The sequence below is a fragment of the Trichogramma pretiosum genome, unplaced genomic scaffold (assembly GCF_000599845.2).
Source record: "Trichogramma pretiosum strain Unisexual culture from Peru unplaced genomic scaffold, Tpre_2.0 scaffold3, whole genome shotgun sequence".
In the NCBI taxonomy this organism is placed as follows: domain Eukaryota; kingdom Metazoa; phylum Arthropoda; class Insecta; order Hymenoptera; family Trichogrammatidae; genus Trichogramma; species Trichogramma pretiosum.
Window position 1 is genome coordinate 4664340 of NW_019641698.1, and position 18993 is coordinate 4683332.

Consider the following 18993-nt stretch of genomic DNA (forward strand, 5'->3'; position numbering starts at 1 on the left):
TCAGCGACTATATATACTGCGCGAACCCGGCTATGCAGTGTGTGCTCGTTTTTTTTCCTCCTTTTTTTATCTTCATTTTTGAAAAGACCAAGTGGAGAAACGGAGGCTGTTACATACGGTACTGATAGTTGAAAATTTTAACGAGTCGCGCGAAAAATTTTTAATGATCCTGGCTCAGAGAAAGAGAGAGAGAGAGCAGCAGCAGCAGCAGTGTGTCGTGCGCACGGACACGCATCTTTAGACATGTCGACTGCATGTGGGGGCAGTAAGTTTGCATAGAAAAAAAATCCTCTATATACGAGCGAGCTTTTTTTTTATATCTTTGATACAATAACTCCCGCTCGAGAGAACGTGAAATTGTCATCGTAAAAACGAATCGCGAGTTCGAATCTACAAATCCCTCCAATTATTATCAAAGTGGCACGCGCATAAATCAATGCGAAAAGGGTGCACGAATCATATATACAGTATAAACGAACGACGCGTCAAGCATCACATGAATTATCAACAGCTTCGGCCGTACGTCATTCGTCGGGAAACAATCGCGCGCGGCGTTCGAATACGCAGAGGTACGTCATAAAGTTGATTTGCTATCGCTTATATTATGCGTGCGTTTGTAGGTAGGTATGTGTATGTGTGTGTGTCAAGCGATCCTCTTCAAAGATCTTCGTTTGTTATACTACTACAGATGTAATAACCTCGTCGTGTGTGCTACCATATACCCGTTTCCGTATATAAAGGCAGCTGGCGTGCAGTAAAGGCAAGCTCGACAGGAGGTTATATAGTTAGAGGGAAAGGGAGAGCATTTTATGTCTACTAGACTCGTAAAATTCGAACGAGTGAATATTTGACTTCGTTAGGTCGAAAGAGAGAGAGAGAGAGAGCCTGCGAGAGGAAAGCTGTAACTGCAGAGGGAAAATGCTAACTCTATTTGCCTTCGAATAATTGAAAGTAACCTCATACATATTTGCCAGCCCAGGAGTTCTCTTTCTCTCTATCTCTCTCTCTCGTAATGTGTGTATAAGTCAACTCCCGGTGCTGCAGCAGAGAGAGCTATCCACAGCGGGGTTAGAAATTTCTGACCCTTTTTACGCGATTTCCGACGTGTGCGACTGCGGCGCGCTGTAATTAATCAGTCTCGCGAATCAAGGTACGTACGTCCTTGTGTCGGTGGCGGAAAAGAGGCAATTTTTTAACTTATCACGAGCGCGATGCCAGCCCCATTAAGGGTTAATTATTATCGCAACCATCCAATTATTATTTCGCGCGAGAACTTTTCGATAAATTAATGAAGCCTTCAAGGAGGATTCATTACGTCTATCGTGCCTTCGTATCGGGTGTTACAAATTGTCGGATGGTCGATCAAACAATCGCTCTTGTAAATAATAATATTCCTCGGCTCTCTCTCGCTGAACGCGCGCAAACTTTTACCTTTTCCCCTCTATCTCTTGTTAACGTCAAGTTAATAAACTATATATACGTGCGCGCACGCCAGCTGCTAATGTAAAATGAACTCTGCCGAGCTCAAAAGTTGGGCGAAACTCTCGCTGAAGGATCGTTTTAAAAGCAGAAATTGTTGCTCGACGCGCGCCTGCGCCGCTGCTGCTGTCTTCTCTCTTGCGCCCTGCACCCCAAACGAAACAAGCAAGTTGTAAATATTCTACCGTCTCTTCGATGTAATAACGAGTTTGCGCCCTCTTAGCTCTGCGTGCGTGGCCCCTTCGCGTCGTTTGGTCGTTAGCTGCGAAGAAATTGATGCTACATTTTTTGCTAAAGAAATTGCCGCATTAGCTTGACCCGAATAACTGTCTGAAATAACACGAGCGGACATTCGTATATCGTTGAGCCAATTGGAACGGCTAGTTATTATTATCGCGCGCGCCCTACCCTTCGCCGGATCAATCGATTATCACGACGCACACACGCGAGAGCTGAGCTGCATAAATGGTCTCTCGGCTCACACGCGATTCATATATTACAATAACACAATTAATGAAAAGGCATAAAAACTGCGCGGCCGCGTATATATATATTTGCCGCAGCGGTTGATGCTATGTTACACAAGTACCGCGCCATGCACAATATAATGTATATGAACTGCAGGCGGCGCACGAGAGCGATGATTGATTACGACGAAACTCGCCACGGACTCTCGCGCCGCATATAATACGCTGGTGTATAAGTGAGTTATTATGCGCTATGATGCGGTACTTTTACGCGCGCCCGGCAAAAATTAATCGAATAATTAAGCGCGCGATAACTAAATCGCGCGTGCGGCGCATTGTTGCGATGTTTCGTATCGAATTACTCCCGCGGTGCGTGACTGGGCGATTTTCTTTTGAGATCTATATAACTGCACGCGTGTATGCGCGGACGCTATACTATGCGATATAAAGTGTACCGCATACACTCCGTGGCTCGCTTTTTATCGGTCATTAACATCGGAGCAAACTTTCAGGTGACTCTCGCAAATGCCTACTGCATTTATGTGTGCATGATAAGAGAAGAGAGAAAGCTAGAGCAGATTTACACAAACACACAAACGTAATTCGATCGTAGATTAGCCGCACATTAAATCGAATCGCTTACAAAGATAAACATTGGCTATTGCACGTTATTACTGTGACGTCCAACACTCCAGGGATAATGAATATTAGAGTTTAATATTGGACTGGGTTAATTCCACTTCTCCTTTCAAAAGCGATAAAGATGTGACTTGGGCTGTACTATCGCATACATACAGAGCACGAAACGATATCCAGCTTGTATCATGCGATTATACACGGGCATGACGTATACAATTCATTTGTTGTGATTTCTAATTTTCACGATATTATTTTGCTCCGTCTCGAAATTGGTCAAACTCGATAAAACATTGACGGCTGCTTTTCCTTCTCGATCGACCATTAAACGTCGCGGCGAAAATTTATTGCAAAAAGCTCTCCCTACATGCATAAAGGCTACGCGGCAGCTCGATAGAATAAATTATAACTTTTAATTAGAATTCATTAAAGACACTTACGGCGGCCGACTCTTTTAGCGGTGCTATATAGGCAACGCGGTAGCGCGGCGGCAGCAGCAGCAGCTATCGAGAAAGATGTCCTTAGGTAAATCACTCGGTAGACATACGTTCCCGCGCGTATAGAAAGAGCCGAGGCATAAATGAATTTTTTAACAAACTGCTTGCGCGCGCGCGCGCGGCGCGAGCGTTTATTTGCAAAGCAATCGCTGGAATTTCGACTTATCGTTCGTTTCGCTTAACTAATGGAATATTCAGATAGGCGAAACGAGCTCGACATACTTACTGCGAGGAGCATGTATCGGAGAGATTATTATTTTATGAATATACTTTTGACTCGATTACCGCTTCTTCCTGCAAAGAAGGAAAAATTAAAAATAATTTCATTACATCTTCGTGGCAACGGCTTGCGCGAGCTCTTTCTGTTTCTCTCTTCAATTAAGCATGACATCGGTGGACTAGGTTGATGGGTAACGAATTTAAGATTGTTTATTTCAAAGTTTTTTCATACAGCCCTACGATGCGTACACGTTGGTTATTTAAATAACTTTTCTCAATTTGCCATTCTGAAGTTCATCGAACGAGGCAATGCGAGACAATCAATCATAATTAAAATTTGAAATCCTGGAAACGGCGGTACACTCGTGAAATGTATATAAGACTCTAAATTAATTGGAAGCTGTTGTGACAGGTGGGACAGAATTACTAGAAACGATAATAAAAATGAAATACAAAAAACGAAGGATTCAATAGTATATTACGCGCCTAGGGAGCAAAAAACTGGAACTCTATTTACGTGCTCAGACTTATAAAATTATTGTTACTCTACCACTTGCAGATTTCCAGATAAAGGTACTTGCCATCTAGTGGTGAAGGTTTGAAGTGGTTGGAAACTTAATTTAAAATTGTTGAAACAATTACATTTTTATTTTTAGGTCATTTAAAATGCACTTTATAATTGTGACTTGGTTGTAATAGGAAATTCGCCAAAAACAAATTAATGAACGGTTATAAATTTTAAAATATTTCAAATAGAAATGTTTTTGTCATTATCAGTGTTGAACAGTTGAATCCGGTCGAGTATCGGACTAGCGCAGGTAGCGCCCTTACTTAACTGTACTTCCATTTTAAGCTGTTGCAGAAGTAAACACTAATAGTGCCGACGCTTATTAATTTTTTTCATACCGATTTTGAATCACGTGTCTTTTATACACAAGATTATGTATTAACTGTACACATTCTCGATAATTTATGTGCCAACGTGTATGTGTTAAGAATTTTTTTATAATATACAGAATTTTTCGCATTTTTTTGAATCAGCGCTGTAATAAAGAATTTGAGTTACAAAATATTTTCTGTTTAATATCATCTATATATTATCTTATCGTACCGATCGCAAAGGTCTTTCTGCAAGAGGAATATTGAATGAGCTATTGATGAATTATGTATGAACAAATTTCAAAAGCTTTAAATTTTCATCGGTATTCTCGCATTGAATTTACGTGTATAATTCGAATCTGTATACGAGTCTTATCAACGCGATACTCGGTCTTGTTTTCATTAAAATTTTAAAATAAAAATAAATCGATTTTGCGCGTCAAAGGCGAGTTAATCCGCAATATTTTGCACTCGCGAGCAGTAACAAAAAAAAGAAAAAAAAAGAAAATGCGACGAGTTGTTACCGTGCGCGCTTGAGCCGAAAAGACGCTTGCCACACGGCACAGCATGATATAATGCGCTTCAGTTCACTCATTTTCAATGCAATTAACGAATCTGTTGAATCAAACATCATCACCCACATTAATGACACACTGTGCGCATACGTATACAGACGAAACAGTACACTTGCGCTCGTACACATGCACACTCACACACGCGGCAAACGCATGCCCGCTGTTGTGTTATACGGCAGAAGAGAACGAGAAGCAATCTCTATTCGCATGTTACAGGCACTTTGCTCAAAAGCAAGATCGACGAGCTGTGTGCGCAGACAGGCGTTAATATAGACGCATGGATGGTTAAATGGGTGAGTGAGTGAAAGAGAGGCTGAAAACAATGCGGCGCACAGTACGTAAGCGCGCGTCTGTGTGATGCATTTATTTATTACGTGCGTATATGAAGGTGGTGCGCTTGTGCCTCTATGCGTGTGTCTGTGCCTGTGAGCGCAGCCCAAACATTTTCAGACCCTTTTTTTTACTGGCACTGCATCCCGCGTAGAAAATACAACTTTTCCACGCGCAGCTGAGTTATATTCTCGCGTTGTCGAGAGTGCGTATAATTAAAAATAATGTTTCAAGAGCAACGGTGGTGTGTGCAAAGGACCGAGAGATAGGAGAGAAAGGGAGAGAAAAAACATGAAAGTTTGAATGTCTTGCTGGCGGGAAAATATAATAATCATAAATTCAGTTACACATGCCATGCATGCCCGACTGTGTGTGCGCGCGTGTGTTCATGTGCGGCACACAACGCTTAAAAAATTATTTTCTCTCTTCATTATGTTTTTGTGAATTGTCGCTTTATTTTCCCCTCTCTTTTTCCGCCTTTAATACAAGCAGTTTTTGCACTAATCTCGCTGCACGAAAAGCTGCATTTAAGAATGCGCGCTAAAAAAAAAGGTAAAAGACGGAAAAAAGCTCCTCGCATTGTAAAAGCCGGAATATTAGCAGATTTATTGCGAGCAAGTGCATAGATGAAATACTCGGTATTTTATCGAGCATAGCCCGAGCAGCGAGAGTCATATAATATTTTTCTACTTTTCTGCCGTGTGCGCTGAGCTTTTGAGAGATTTCTTCTTTTTTTCACCCATGAAATAAGGGATCTGTATGCGCGCGTTTCATTGTTTTGTCAAAGATTATATGTATGCGGTATTTGTGCCTGCAAAAATTATTGTACTATCGATTCTTGTCGTCGTTAACGTTTGCCTTTAAAATATTTATCCACTATTTTTCATCCTTTTTGCTTACCAATACAAAACCTATTCGGCTATTTGTGAATTTTTATGATTATTATCATTATTATTATTATTTCCAACGAGGAGAGATGAAGTCGCTGTATCTGATAGATACTCTGTGCGCATCAAAAAGTGCAGTGAGCAAGAATCTTAATAACAAAAAGTAAATACGCAAATACGAAGAGAGAGAGAGAGAGAGAGAGAGCGAGCCGAGCAAAGAAAATACCAACAACAACGTTTCCTCTTCATACTGTCGAGTTTTCTTGACATGCATTCCATTTTATCTCATGTTCTGCAGTTTTAGAGACATCAGCTCGCGTCCAATACTATACAATTTTTCCCACAAATGCACAAAGAAAGACGTTGTTGTGCACAAACCAACAGTGGCGCTACGATGAAAGCTCATCTTTATCATGTTGCCCACCTTCGTATATATTACACGCGTGCGCGGATACGTCGACGACATTGAACTTGAAAGAAGAGAAAAAAAACAGAATCACTCCACATAATGGGAGCGATCAAACATTTACCGACTCTCTCGTGCGGTATATCGCTCGGCAATTATATAAGTGATACTTTTGTGAGCGGCAATCCCACACACACTCACATTATATACGTTTGTGGCACTCATAAATAAACCAATTTGAATTTTTTATTCCGCACTCGAGAGCAGCAGCGATCGAGCCGAATAAGCGAGCAAATACACTCGACGATGACGATGATGATCGGCTGTGTCCCGCTTGTTATATCGTATATGTATGCACTTTTTCAAGTGCACACATAATACGTATGTATATGCTACGGCGCGCCACTCAGCGGGCAAACTGCAGCCGCAGCACTGCTAGTCATGTATGTGTAGGTATGTGTGCGCTTATGTGCATGTGCACTTGCACGACGACACTCGTATACCATGTACGGGCGCTTACACGAGAGAGTGCCTCGATTGCTAAGAAAATCAACGACAACGCCACGGCACTTATTCCATCGATTATAAACGTTCGCGCTTGATCGACGTTGAATTTACCGTTGGCTCGTTATGCATGTCACTACTATAAACGTACTACACTCTGCAGTTGCTGCTGCTGCTGCTACTGCTGCTCCTATGACTTTTCTGTTCTCGCGAGTCAATTTGGCGCTGCGTCGTATGTATAAAGTCATAAAATAACCGCACCCTTTTCTAATTATTGATTCAATGGACTCTCCGCGCGAGCAAATATGATGACCGAGTTACCGACATAGAGCACATCGCGCATCGGCGGCGCCCTCGAATGACATCGTTAAATTAGCGTGGGCGGTCTACGTACATAATAGGCACTTGTTCAACATCGTATATTTGCCTGTGTCCCCCGGCGCTGCAAGGTCAAATCAGTGCGCCTATAATGTGAACGCGCGCACACGCGTTATTTTGATCGATCTATTATTGATACGCTGGCTCGCTGCGCCGCATGCACGCGCATTATAAGCCGCGCACATATATACCGGCCTTTAATAGATCGAATCTTTATGATAGCATCGCGACGCTTGATTTTACCAGTATCGCGTGAATTACCAAAGATCATTCGTAATATCATTGAGAGTGCGATTTTTTTGTCGTAAACAAACGCGTGTGCCTCGATTACACGGTTAATTGGAATGTTTAGCCAATTGGAATCGGATGTATAGGGAGTACTGATAAAAAAAACGTCGATAAAAATGACGAACGCCGCTCGCAGCTCTCGAGCATCTGTGATTTGAGCAAACCTTTCGGAAGATATCGCGTATAAAATGCTCAGACTCTCTCTCTCTATGCGAAAATTGTGCAATTACGATCGAAGCTCGTTGATCGCGCGATCCGAGCGCACCAGTGAAAATATTTACCTCCGAGGTTATATTGGTGCCACGACGACGACGACGCGAGAGGTATTTTATACATACCGTCCAGTATAATTCACTAAGTTGTAGACATTATTTACGCGAGTATTAAAATTTCTCGTGCGGTTTTGTGTATGTGTATATATGTGTGCGCTGTACGATGAGTAAAGTAAACTCATGTGTGGGTATATAATACGGGCACGCGCGAGCGCGCGCATACTTATCTATGTATATCATTTTGAGAGGACAATTTATCAGTGATTAGAATCTCAAGATCGTATTATAGCTCTCAACCGGCTCTCTTACATGTATTTCGCACACACGAGCGCAAACGAGCGTTGAGTTATTGTTTGCATACATTTACTCGCGCTCGACTCTACATCCAACTTATGCCGTATAATACAACGTATGTGTGTGTGTACACCGTATATAATATGTTATTTATATGTAAGTGTAACGTCGGAGCGCCACCAACAACGAGGCAATCTTTCTCGTGCATCATAATGATAATTTCTCGTCGCCGCCGCGTTGGGCTTATGCAATACGCGCGCGGCAAACGCAACATATGCTGCTGCCGCCGGACTGCCTTTCAAAGAAACGACTGCATTACCAGGCGCGCGATTTATCTTTCGCGAATTCCAAGTTTTAATACGTTCAATAATTCATACGCGTCATATGCGTGTATGCCTCTCCCAACGTGATTATTATTTATTTACGGCTATCCGAGTCGTATCCATCTTGAAATTTGTCCCGCACGCTGTCGCCTGTGACTACAGTGTAGCGTTTGCTCTACTTATAATGCACATGTGATATATTATATTGTATGAATTTTTTGCGCTTTCCGTGGCGAAGAAAATGTATGTAGCACGCGTGCGGATGGCCCCCCACGCGTTATACGCGACTAAATTGCTGACTGTTCAACAGCCGCAGCATCAGCAGCAGCAGCAGCAGCAGCAGCAGCAAGGGAGATTTGGCCAACCGCCAATTTCCGACTCCCTCCCCGGCCCCGAGCTCGTGCCATACGGAAATAAAGGAGAGGACAGCAGTTGTCCAGTACTTTCTGCAATTGTATGACTATATTGCTGCTCTTGTGTGTCTGTGTACGCCGCACGGTACCGCTTGAGATCTCTGTATGTGCGCTATGAACTTTTTTTGCATTCACCAGTTACGTGGCACGCTGCTGCACTACCTGCGCCAGCCATTGTTATGCAAAAGTCACTTTATCCTTTAAGGATTTGAGCTCGCGCTCACACACGCAGCTGGGCCGGCATATCGAGGCCATTTTTCACAATTTTTTGTTGGAAATCCGCGGAATGCCTCGGCTGTCTTTGTTCCCCTTTATGCCTATTTATAAGTTTAGTTCAATAACTTTAGCAACTCTCTCTCTCTCTCTCTCTCTCTCTCTCTCTGATCTCGAGTCTATATTCACGAACGCATGTGCGAGTATTATCTCGTTTAAATAAGTTTCGCGTGTGAGTGCGTGGGTGGGTGTGTCATGCGTACACACGAGAATCGATCGGAAACTTGCGAAGCTCGTAGCAACAACACTCACGATCTCATTAGCCTCGAAGGAGACGTTGGCAAATGTTGGCTGTATAACTCTGTGTGCACCACTGCAGCAGCCCCATTCCATAAACGTCGAGCTGCAGCGCAGCGGCAGCAACAGTGAATCCGTGCATGTGCACACGTGTGCGTTGGGGCTGCTACACACATACGTAGACCCACGGGTAGAGGCGAATCTTTTGGGAATTCGACGATTCGCCGCAGGTAATTCCGTCGGATCGAGTTCGATCGGTGGCTGTGCGCTGCGGTGACGAAAGCAAGAGGAAACGCTTCTAATAGTTATCGGCTTAATATCCGATCTATAGCTTCTCTCTCTCACTCACTCCCGTCTATGTATATAGCAACGAGCTTGAAACCTCTTTCGCTTGCTTATCGCAAGCATCGTCTCTTGCTCGCTCGACCCGGCACGGCCCTTGGCGCGCTTGATATCTCCTCGCTTTACTCTTGAACGCGTTTCGTGCCTTGATTGTCCTTTAAGGGCCAATGTTGCAGCCTATATACTCGCGCATATAGTGTGCTACGTGTTGACTCTCATTACCCTCGAGCTCTTGACGCGAGATCCGACGCTCTCCGATCCTCTTCCTTCTATCTATTTGTTTCTTTTTCCATAGCCTCTTCGATGTCACATTATATGCCTCTCGAGTGGAAATTTAATTAAAATTCTAATGCCATATTGCTGCGCGCAGCGCTCTCACTGCAATATCGATTAAATCTGTGTAAAATGGCGCGAGACGAAAATTCACGAAAAACGTAATTACATGGGGTTTTCGAAATGAACGGATTTTAAACATGAGTAATTGGCAATCTCCTCGTGTAAAACTCGCAATTTCGCGTCCTCGTTGTAGCGGCGGCGGCGGCAGCAGCAGTAGCAGGTGTGGGGCAAAAAATCGCGCATGTGGTCGCAGGCCAACGAATTTCCCAAACGTAATAATGCAGAAAACCCGAAATGCTCCGAGGCATGCATAGATTTCACGATTTATGACGTTGCTTCTAAAAACTAAACTATGCTCGACAGTGGCTCAAGTTGGATAGAACAAATAGTTATAGGGTATAGAGGTTTCCTCTGCGGTTTCTCTTTGCTGTAGAGCAGCTATAATTTCACTGGATGCATGTCGCAGATCGATACCCGAAATCCACGAAAGAGACAATACACGTGCTTGCACTCTTTGTCCTGGAAGTTCAGTCGATATTGTTCGACGGTGTTACCTTGCACTTTCTTCAATTTTTTACACCTGCAATTATCGGAACGGACGAAGAGAAAAGTAACCAACGATCGCCTCTGCAAGACTTGAGGACGTTGCAGAAAATTGCAAGCTTTCTGTGTCGACATCAATGCTCTAGAGGGTCCACAAAATTATTTAAAAATTGAATGAAAATCCCAGCGAAGGAAAGCCAAGTTCAATGAGAAAATTAACTCGATTGATTAAAGCAACAGTTTTTCTCGTATTTATATCCAGACCATATCACTTACCAAATGAACTTACGCCGAGTCCAATCGAAAGCTCGCATATGGCACACTCGGTCGCGTCGGTATACACAGGCCATGTTTCCTCCATTCGGCTTGTACACAGCCGCGCGCGTGTGTGTGCGAGAGGGACACGGAGCGGCGGCGCTGAGCTTTTGGAAAGCTGCCAGACGCGCGTTATGTTTTCGAGATTGACCGAATGCACCATTGCCCTCGCTCGTACACCCGAAACACATACACATTCATATACACACATACCCGTGCATGTGTGCGCGCGGATGCATGTGGAGCAGTGGAGCACGTGCGATCGGTGTGGAGCCCCAACCATACTACAGCAGTTCATGCCACCTGCTCGCAAGCACGAGTACATTTCAATGCGTAGCGGGTTCTCTCTCTCTCTCTCTCTCTCGCGCGCGCGCACGCGACACAATTATTGTAATACATTTTCGCATGTATAATATATATCTGTGCTCTATATATGTGAATGCAACGGGAAGCAAATTAGCGGTTGCGACCACTGTAGAGAGAACTTCGATATAGATTTCGTTGCTGCATAGTTATGCAAGCTTGCCTTGGCCCTAGGACTCGGTGGCGCCCGGCGTACGCTGCTAGAGAACTGTAACTTGGTAAATTAATCGATCCGAGAAATTTCGACGTTGTATATTTATGCGGTCCACGGAGTCGTGTTCTTATGCACACCGCGCGCATTTACATCGTAATCCAACGAGTAGAGACTAGAGCCGGGCTGTATGCTGTGAATGCACACACACACAGAGTGCAGCGCGCTGTTCGCTGACTTGAAATAATTATTCGCAAGCAACGCGCACATAACTCTCGATTGAATCAATTGAGGTTTGTTAATACCTCTGTTTTGAAGCCGTGCGCTAAAAGGAATATAAAGTTATTATATTCGCTGCGCGCACGTATGAGCTTGAGAAATAGTGTCTATTATTCGGAAAGGCGTATAGGCATGGTAAATTAATATTGATGGAATTCGACTCTTTCTTCTTCTGATCTCTAATCTTCGAATTTTCAAGTAGACGCAACATCGGCTGAATTCGTATACATCTATGTCAATCCAGCATTTCAAGTGTGTTGCCATATTCATGCGCACTTCAGCTGCACTATACGCTACATTCTGAATCTTAAACCCAACACGAACAAAAGTGAAATTTAAAAAAATACAGAAAATTTAATGCGGATTTCTTTATTCATAACTAACTGCAGAATAATCGAATTGATCGCGAAAACGCGTCGTTGATACTATGCTGTTCCCGGCAATATTTTCAAGATTTTTAATTTTCCACAACACTTAATCTTCGACTTTTTACCCGAGATAGCGCGTGGAAAAGGGTCGTGTTTCATGGCAAACGGGGTCTTTTAAAATTATTATGCTCGTTCGTACCCTTTTCTTGAGTACGTATATAACAAGTTCAGAGACTCCATCGCACTTCTTCTCTGACTCCTTTCCTCTCTCTGCATTTTATATTTTCTTGTTTTTACGTTTGCCTCTCGCGAACTACATATTTCACTGCGTACACAACTCGCAGTAGCGGAATGCTACCTACGCGCTTCGCACTACGACTCTCTCTCTCTCTCTCTCACTCTCTCGACTCTTTCTCATGATAAAGGAAAACTCGTATTTATATCCCCGAGACTTGTGTCGCGAACGTTCATACGCACTCGAGTGATTCATTTTCATTTCTACCGCGTCATTGCATTTAGTCAATTAAATGGGCGAAGTCGGATGCAAGTCAAATACATTGGTAAAGCTTTGACTTTCGTACGAGTGTTTATATTATATATATAAGAGCTGCTTTTACGGATACGCGCACGCAGTAGTAACGTAGTTTCGCGTCGTGTAAGATGATTTCCCTGGTGGTGTCTTGATGAAAGATCCCCGAGGTTGTTGCCACACTCTGCGCGAACTGCTGCTGCTGCTACTTCTTAATCGTCAGTGTGATTCAACTGCTTGCACACAGTTTGAGTTTGCAATTCTTGTTTATATAATATACGCGCACTTTGCTACTACTACTACTCGCTGCGTACGAGATTATACGAATTTTTCACCACCCCAGCTAACTCGTTCAATTTTTCGTACCGTTGCGTTTCGCAGCTTCCGCGACCCCGATTATATACCTGGCGGAACGAGAATAATATAAAGAGCAAAGTGCTACACGTGTGTCTGCAGGATTTCAAATTTCTTTGAGTGGAAATAAGCGAGCGATGTGGTCTTTTTTCGGCAGTATCGGTTCGATGTACCAAAAAAAAATCGTTTTCCAATGAAGTCGCTGCTGCTGTCGAGCCATTTCGCTGCGAAGAATAAAAAGGAGATATCCTCGTTAAATCGCGCGCCCCGTGCAAAATGGCAAAAAGGGCATTGTTCGTGTCGCGCGCGCGCGCAATCATAACTCGAGAATAATTTCCGCTCGACGAATCTCTCACTATGCGTTGAAAGTTCCTCGCTCTACGGCTCTCTCTCGGATCGTTTGGCAGTATAGCGTACTAGCGGCGTGAAAAAAATCCTTCAATTAATTTCTTCGCTGCTCGCGCGCGCGTTACATTATGCACAGACATCGAGCAGCAGCGAGCGAAATCGTAAAACATGAAATCTCGATAAGAATTGAATAAAATAAAATAAGCATTAGCTATAGAGCAGCTAGAGCGCGAGGCGTTAGCTCCGAAATCCGATTAAATTGGTCGTACGAACGCGTACCCCGAGAGCTAGGCGCGCAGTGCTGCATGCAGGCCGAGCTTTCGCACTCTACCTCACCCCCATGCATGTACAATTCGAGTGTGCAGTAGACGCATATATAACACACGCACACACGTGTGCATTATACACATACGTATACGCATATATATAGGGGATCAAGAGAATCGAATTCGTTCCATCGCGTGCGTGTATATAGGTGCGAAAGTTTTTTCTCACTCGTTTGCCTCGCATGAAATTCACTCGCTGATGTGTTCGGGGAAAAGAATCACGCCCCGGCATTTCCAAAGACCATTATACAATTACAACGCGCCGACGCGAAGTTACGAGCTACTCTGGGGTGAACAAAAACACAACAAAATAAAAAACTTTTATACGTTTGCAAATGCGGATGTCGATGCTTATAATCGAGGCCAATATACAGCTCGATAAAATCATCGCTTCTGTACGCGCCTTCGCTCGTGTGTATGTGTTGTGCTGCACACAATCGACTTCGGAGAATTAATTGTTGCATTTCATGTTTCGCCATCGCGAAGTCATGTGCGCGCCACATCTCGTTCTCGTGTCTTTTATTTATTTATTTTGTTTGTAACGTATAAACTACTCTGTTATTATTGATGCCTGGGATCGATCGGGTCATGCTCGTTGACGATTGCGTAAAGTACGTGTGTGCTGCATAATCATAATATATAAATTGTTACAACTGTCAACGTTTATTTGTCCGAGCGAATCGAGAATTTGAGCGCTATACTCTTTGCGTTGTGCGCATCGAACGTTGAATTTTATTTTAAAAATAAGCGCCGTGACGATATCTATAAAAAGAAATGGAAATGCGCGTATATATACGATAATAACCTGAAATTTATGAATTCAATCCTTTTATATGTGTTGCATTTTATTATTATATCAGGAGATTACCCGATAGCTTTTCACAACGCATTTGATGTATAAGTTGAGGCCAACGTAGAGGTTGAAAGATTGGCATTTGAAAGACGTCAAGTTTTAGCGCCGACACGACAAAGCTTTAGTTGTCGAAAATCTCGATTATATATTACTCGGTACTAGGAAAATTAAGCCCCTTACGCTCGAGTGAGCGTATTGAAAATTGACTCTTCGCGTAGCTTAGTGCTGGCGTAGGAAGCAGCAACAGCAACAGAAGCTCGAGCGCGAAAGTGGAGAACAACTGCACAATAAGGCTATGATCTGCTGCTCGAAAGTTTGGTGTAATTAAAGCTAATGGCGGGACAGTTTGTGCATTATCAAGACGAAATTCGAAAATCCACGCTCTCGTGTGCTAAGAGCTTCTGAACGCGCTCAATGCGTAAATGTAGATGGAGAGAGAAATAGAAGAGGAGAGAGAGAGACAGAGAGTAAGTGAAGTTGGCAAGAGGGAACACTGATAACATTTGGATGGAACTCCACTCTTACGCTCCCCGTCGAGGCGAAACGATGCTTGTGCCAGCAGCAGCAGCAGCGCAGTAGCACCTCGGATTAACTCGAAACGTAGGTGTAATTATCTTGGCGGTGCTCTCTCTGTCTCTACGAGCATGAAGCATATAGGACACAGAAGCAGAAGCTGCCGCCGCTCCAGTGTCCACGCGCGTCTTAATTACATATTCCAAACCGACCAAAATCCCATTTACAAAGTCTTGACGGCCGGGAATGCTTATATCATCCAGGTAGATAGTGCAGCTAACCGAGGCGCGTATATGGACAATGGCATCACAGCAGCTGTTGTTGTCTCTCGTTCGACGACGCGATGCTTCTGCTGCTTCTCTACGTATGCATGCACACTCTTGAATCAAAGAGCCAAATCCCGAGGATATAGTCGCCTTCGAGCTGGTCATTGAAATATCGCCAAACTCGAGTGGCTACGATATAATTCGTCTTGTAGTATACGTATGGCTCGGTTGAATTAAATTTAATCAACGAAATGTCAAATCGACGCGTTTACACAAAGTCAAGCAATAATATATTAACACAACTTTGTATAACTATTTGAGCTAGCGGCAAAAGAAGCTATTATCGCAAGGATGCTTAAATCGACCGATGCTGCTGCTGGTTGTGCACATTCAGATATATAAACTCGCGCGCATTTTACTTCGAGTGCCGAGCGCTTACAAAAACGAAGCCAAGCGAGCGAGAGCAAAGTCGTAAAAAACTTTTTTTCCACTTTAATTGTTAACGTTCACGCGCTTGAGCAGCAGCAGCAGCAGCAGCAACGGCGGCGGCTAGCCTGCAGTTCGCTCCTCGGCGGTTTCCGCGATTAAGTGAAGCACGGCCCGGCACGCCGCGAACCCTATAACCGCACTATATAAGTTTACTCGGCTCTCGTTCGATTCGTTGCCCCGAGAGCAAAGTTTTCCCACGACTTACTCTTTTTTCATCGCGGACTTTCGGATATTTCGGAGCGCGCGCCAAATTCGGAAAAGCGGAGAAAAAGGCAAAAGAATTGGAACAAAAGGACAAAAATCTCGTAAATGTAACTAGTTGCATTGAACATTTTAGATAGAGATCTGTATCTAGGTCGAGCTATAGTTCTGGCTAAGCCCGACACTGATATCGAGCTTTTAGTTTGAAAGGTTGCCTCTAGTTAAGGCAACCTGACGCCGAATCGAGAACTGCGTGTAAAACATTTTGATTACGTACGCATAGATGCGCGTCCCTAACTTGTGTGTGCAGTATACGCCAGCTGCGCCGCTACTGCCTACCTTTTTACGGATGCAAAAGCCGCACGATCGTGTGTATGAAATAGTATAGATAACGTATGGTGACGTCATTAAATTTGCTATAAAAATAAATACAAATTTAAATCTTTTACGAAATTGATCAATCAAGCTTATAAATTTTTACTAATTTCGGCGAATGAATTCTTCTTTGAAATCAAATTGAGTTACGAATTTTCTAAAGCTATTGGTTTACTCAAATTAATTGTCCTTCTCCCAAATTAATTTCCAATAATTAACGTCTTTAACTAATTATAGACAGCATTTTTCTGCTGAGGTTTAATTATTGTATTTCTATTTTCCTTTAGCCAAATCGTCGAATGGATTGAATTTTACGTTTGTTTATCTTTTTTTTTCGTTTTTTTGCCTGTCAACAATTTGTGATTGACAGACAGATGAGACGGTTGAGCGGTAAAAGTTCCCGATATGCCAGGAGCCTAGCTCCAACCGCAGGTATTTGCGAATAAATCCTCGCAAGGTATATAAATATGTGCCTTTTTGTGCATTTTTCCATTATTGTGGTTTCGAAATGTGGCGTAAACGATAACATTCGATATATTTTGGTTTTGTCTCTGCTTTGACAAACGTAATTTGAAATAAAGCAGATATATTCCATCATTGCGAAGAAATAAACGATATGAATGACCTGCATAGCTCAAATAATCGAATAAATGATCAACTATGAAAAAAAGAAATTCATTTGAAAGAGTAATCCGATTGGATTTGTGCGTTTTCGTTCTCTCGTAGATAAGAATCCTTTGTTCTTTTCCTATCCCCAGTTTCATTTCACGTTTAATAACGATGCACTCTGAAAACCAACTGTAATAGTTTCTTTTGCTCTTTTTATCTATTTTGTCTTTCACACGAAGTTGAATAAATTATACGAAGTAAAACTTTATTCTCCGTTTCTATTCCGTCCATTACGTGCAAATTTCATAAATTTATAACTTATAGCTGAAACTGAATTGTCTAAACGACGGAGTGAAAATGAGATTACATATGAACAAAACTGTAATTGATTTTTCTATTAAATTCCTCAGTATCACGCCCAACTTGTGCTCTTGCTGTTTGAAGAATGAAACAAAAAATTAAGAAGAATGTTATGAATGACTTTTATTTATTTTTATTGTAATGCATAAAGAATATTTGCATAAAAAAATGTCACGTGGAACTTTGTTTTAATTAATATTCACAATAGCATATGAATTAATTTCACGAATGATAATTTGCGAGGAAATATTATTTTTTAAAAGAACGGCGCGGAAAGATGAATTTCCTACATTTTCAAGTAGTGTATGTCAACGTCCAGCCAGCCGCCGCCTTTTACGAACGCTTGCGTTCTTTTTCGCTAACGTTTTTCGTATACGACCCGAGTACTGAATGCTTAATTCCTTAAAATAGAAAAAAAACGTATTAAAATGTTTTTTTTTCTCCTCTCGTTACAGAGAGCGGCAGATGTTTCCACCAGGACAGCTGCCCCGACGACAGTACGACGGACAGTACAGGCCAATGCGTATGCATCCCGGACTGCCCGAAGGCCCAGCCATGCGAGGACGGACAACATTCGCTAATGGTGAAATCGGGTGATTCCAGCCAACCCGGCAAGTGCTGCCCTCTTTACGAGTGTCGAGCTCAAGGTAATAACTCTTTTAAAAGTGTGTGTGCTTGTGCATCGCGGGGACATTAAAATGTCCCATCTAGCTCGCTACAGCAGTCCTCACACGAAACACTGTGAACACGCGTGCATATATAATATATATATATATGGGCAGAAGCAGAGTGCGAAAATTAAATGCCATTCTGACCCAGTTACGGTGGCATGAAATCGAGCGTGACGCGTGCGAGGAAGCTGCAATACTCGCGCGAGCGAGATGGGGCGGAAAAATTGAATAATCGAAAACGGCACAAATTCGTAATTGCGTTGATATATATTTAGCAGTCGCAGCTCGTTAATATTATCAATGTAACCCGACACATTTCTGTCAATTGTCCAGAGCTCGTGAGGTACGAATTCGGACCTACGACGGGCAAGTTGCTCGATAACTGCGTGGACCGATCGGGCAACCATCATAATTTCAACGACGAATGGATCGACTCGATGGACCCGTGCATGCAGTGCCGATGCCTCGATGGCAAGGAGAGCTGCGTGATACCACATTGCAAGCCCTGCAATCGCCGTCTACCACCCAGGAAGGACCAGTGCTGCGGGGACTGCGTAGACAGGCCAATCGATTGCCAGGTGGCGCCGCCCTTGGATTGCAACCTCCGTTGCGAGACTTTCGATGTGAACGAGCAAGGCTGTCAGATCTGCAAGTGTTTCGTAAGTTGCTCTTTCTTCTATTTCATTTCTCCAAGAACGAGTTGAATTACATTTTTTTACTCATTCGTGGAAAGGACAACGGTGAAGTTTCGCACAATAATAGCAGCAACAAAGAGCAGCAACAGACGACCAACACAATAGATGCCGCCTCTGCCGGACCAACAGTTCTCGACGCGGAGACACCGGCAAAAAGCTCAGTAGTGGCGAATTGCACCAAGCCCAACTGCCTACAGGCCAAGACGGTTTGCCCGTACGGCAATTTGCTGGATTCAAATGGCTGTCCGACTTGCTCGTGCCGACTGGAGTGCCCGAGGCTCGAGTCCTGCCCAAAGAAGTGCCCGCAAGGCTACAGACGCGACGACAAGGGCTGCCAGGTGAGTCTGCTG

General features: G+C 43.3%; 1 protein-coding gene across 2 annotated transcripts in view; it reads left to right on the top strand.

Annotated features, from left to right (window-relative positions):
* LOC106650958 (cysteine-rich motor neuron 1 protein-like) overlaps nt 1–18993 on the top strand; it is a 35344-nt gene that overhangs the window by 13482 nt on the left and 2869 nt on the right. For both annotated transcript variants that reach the window (XM_023462365.1, XM_023462366.1), the window contains 3 exons: nt 17733–17924; nt 18282–18607; nt 18682–18981. In XM_023462365.1, coding sequence (XP_023318133.1) covers nt 17733–17924; nt 18282–18607; nt 18682–18981 — 818 coding nt within the window. The remainder of the gene's footprint in view (nt 1–17732; nt 17925–18281; nt 18608–18681; nt 18982–18993) is intronic.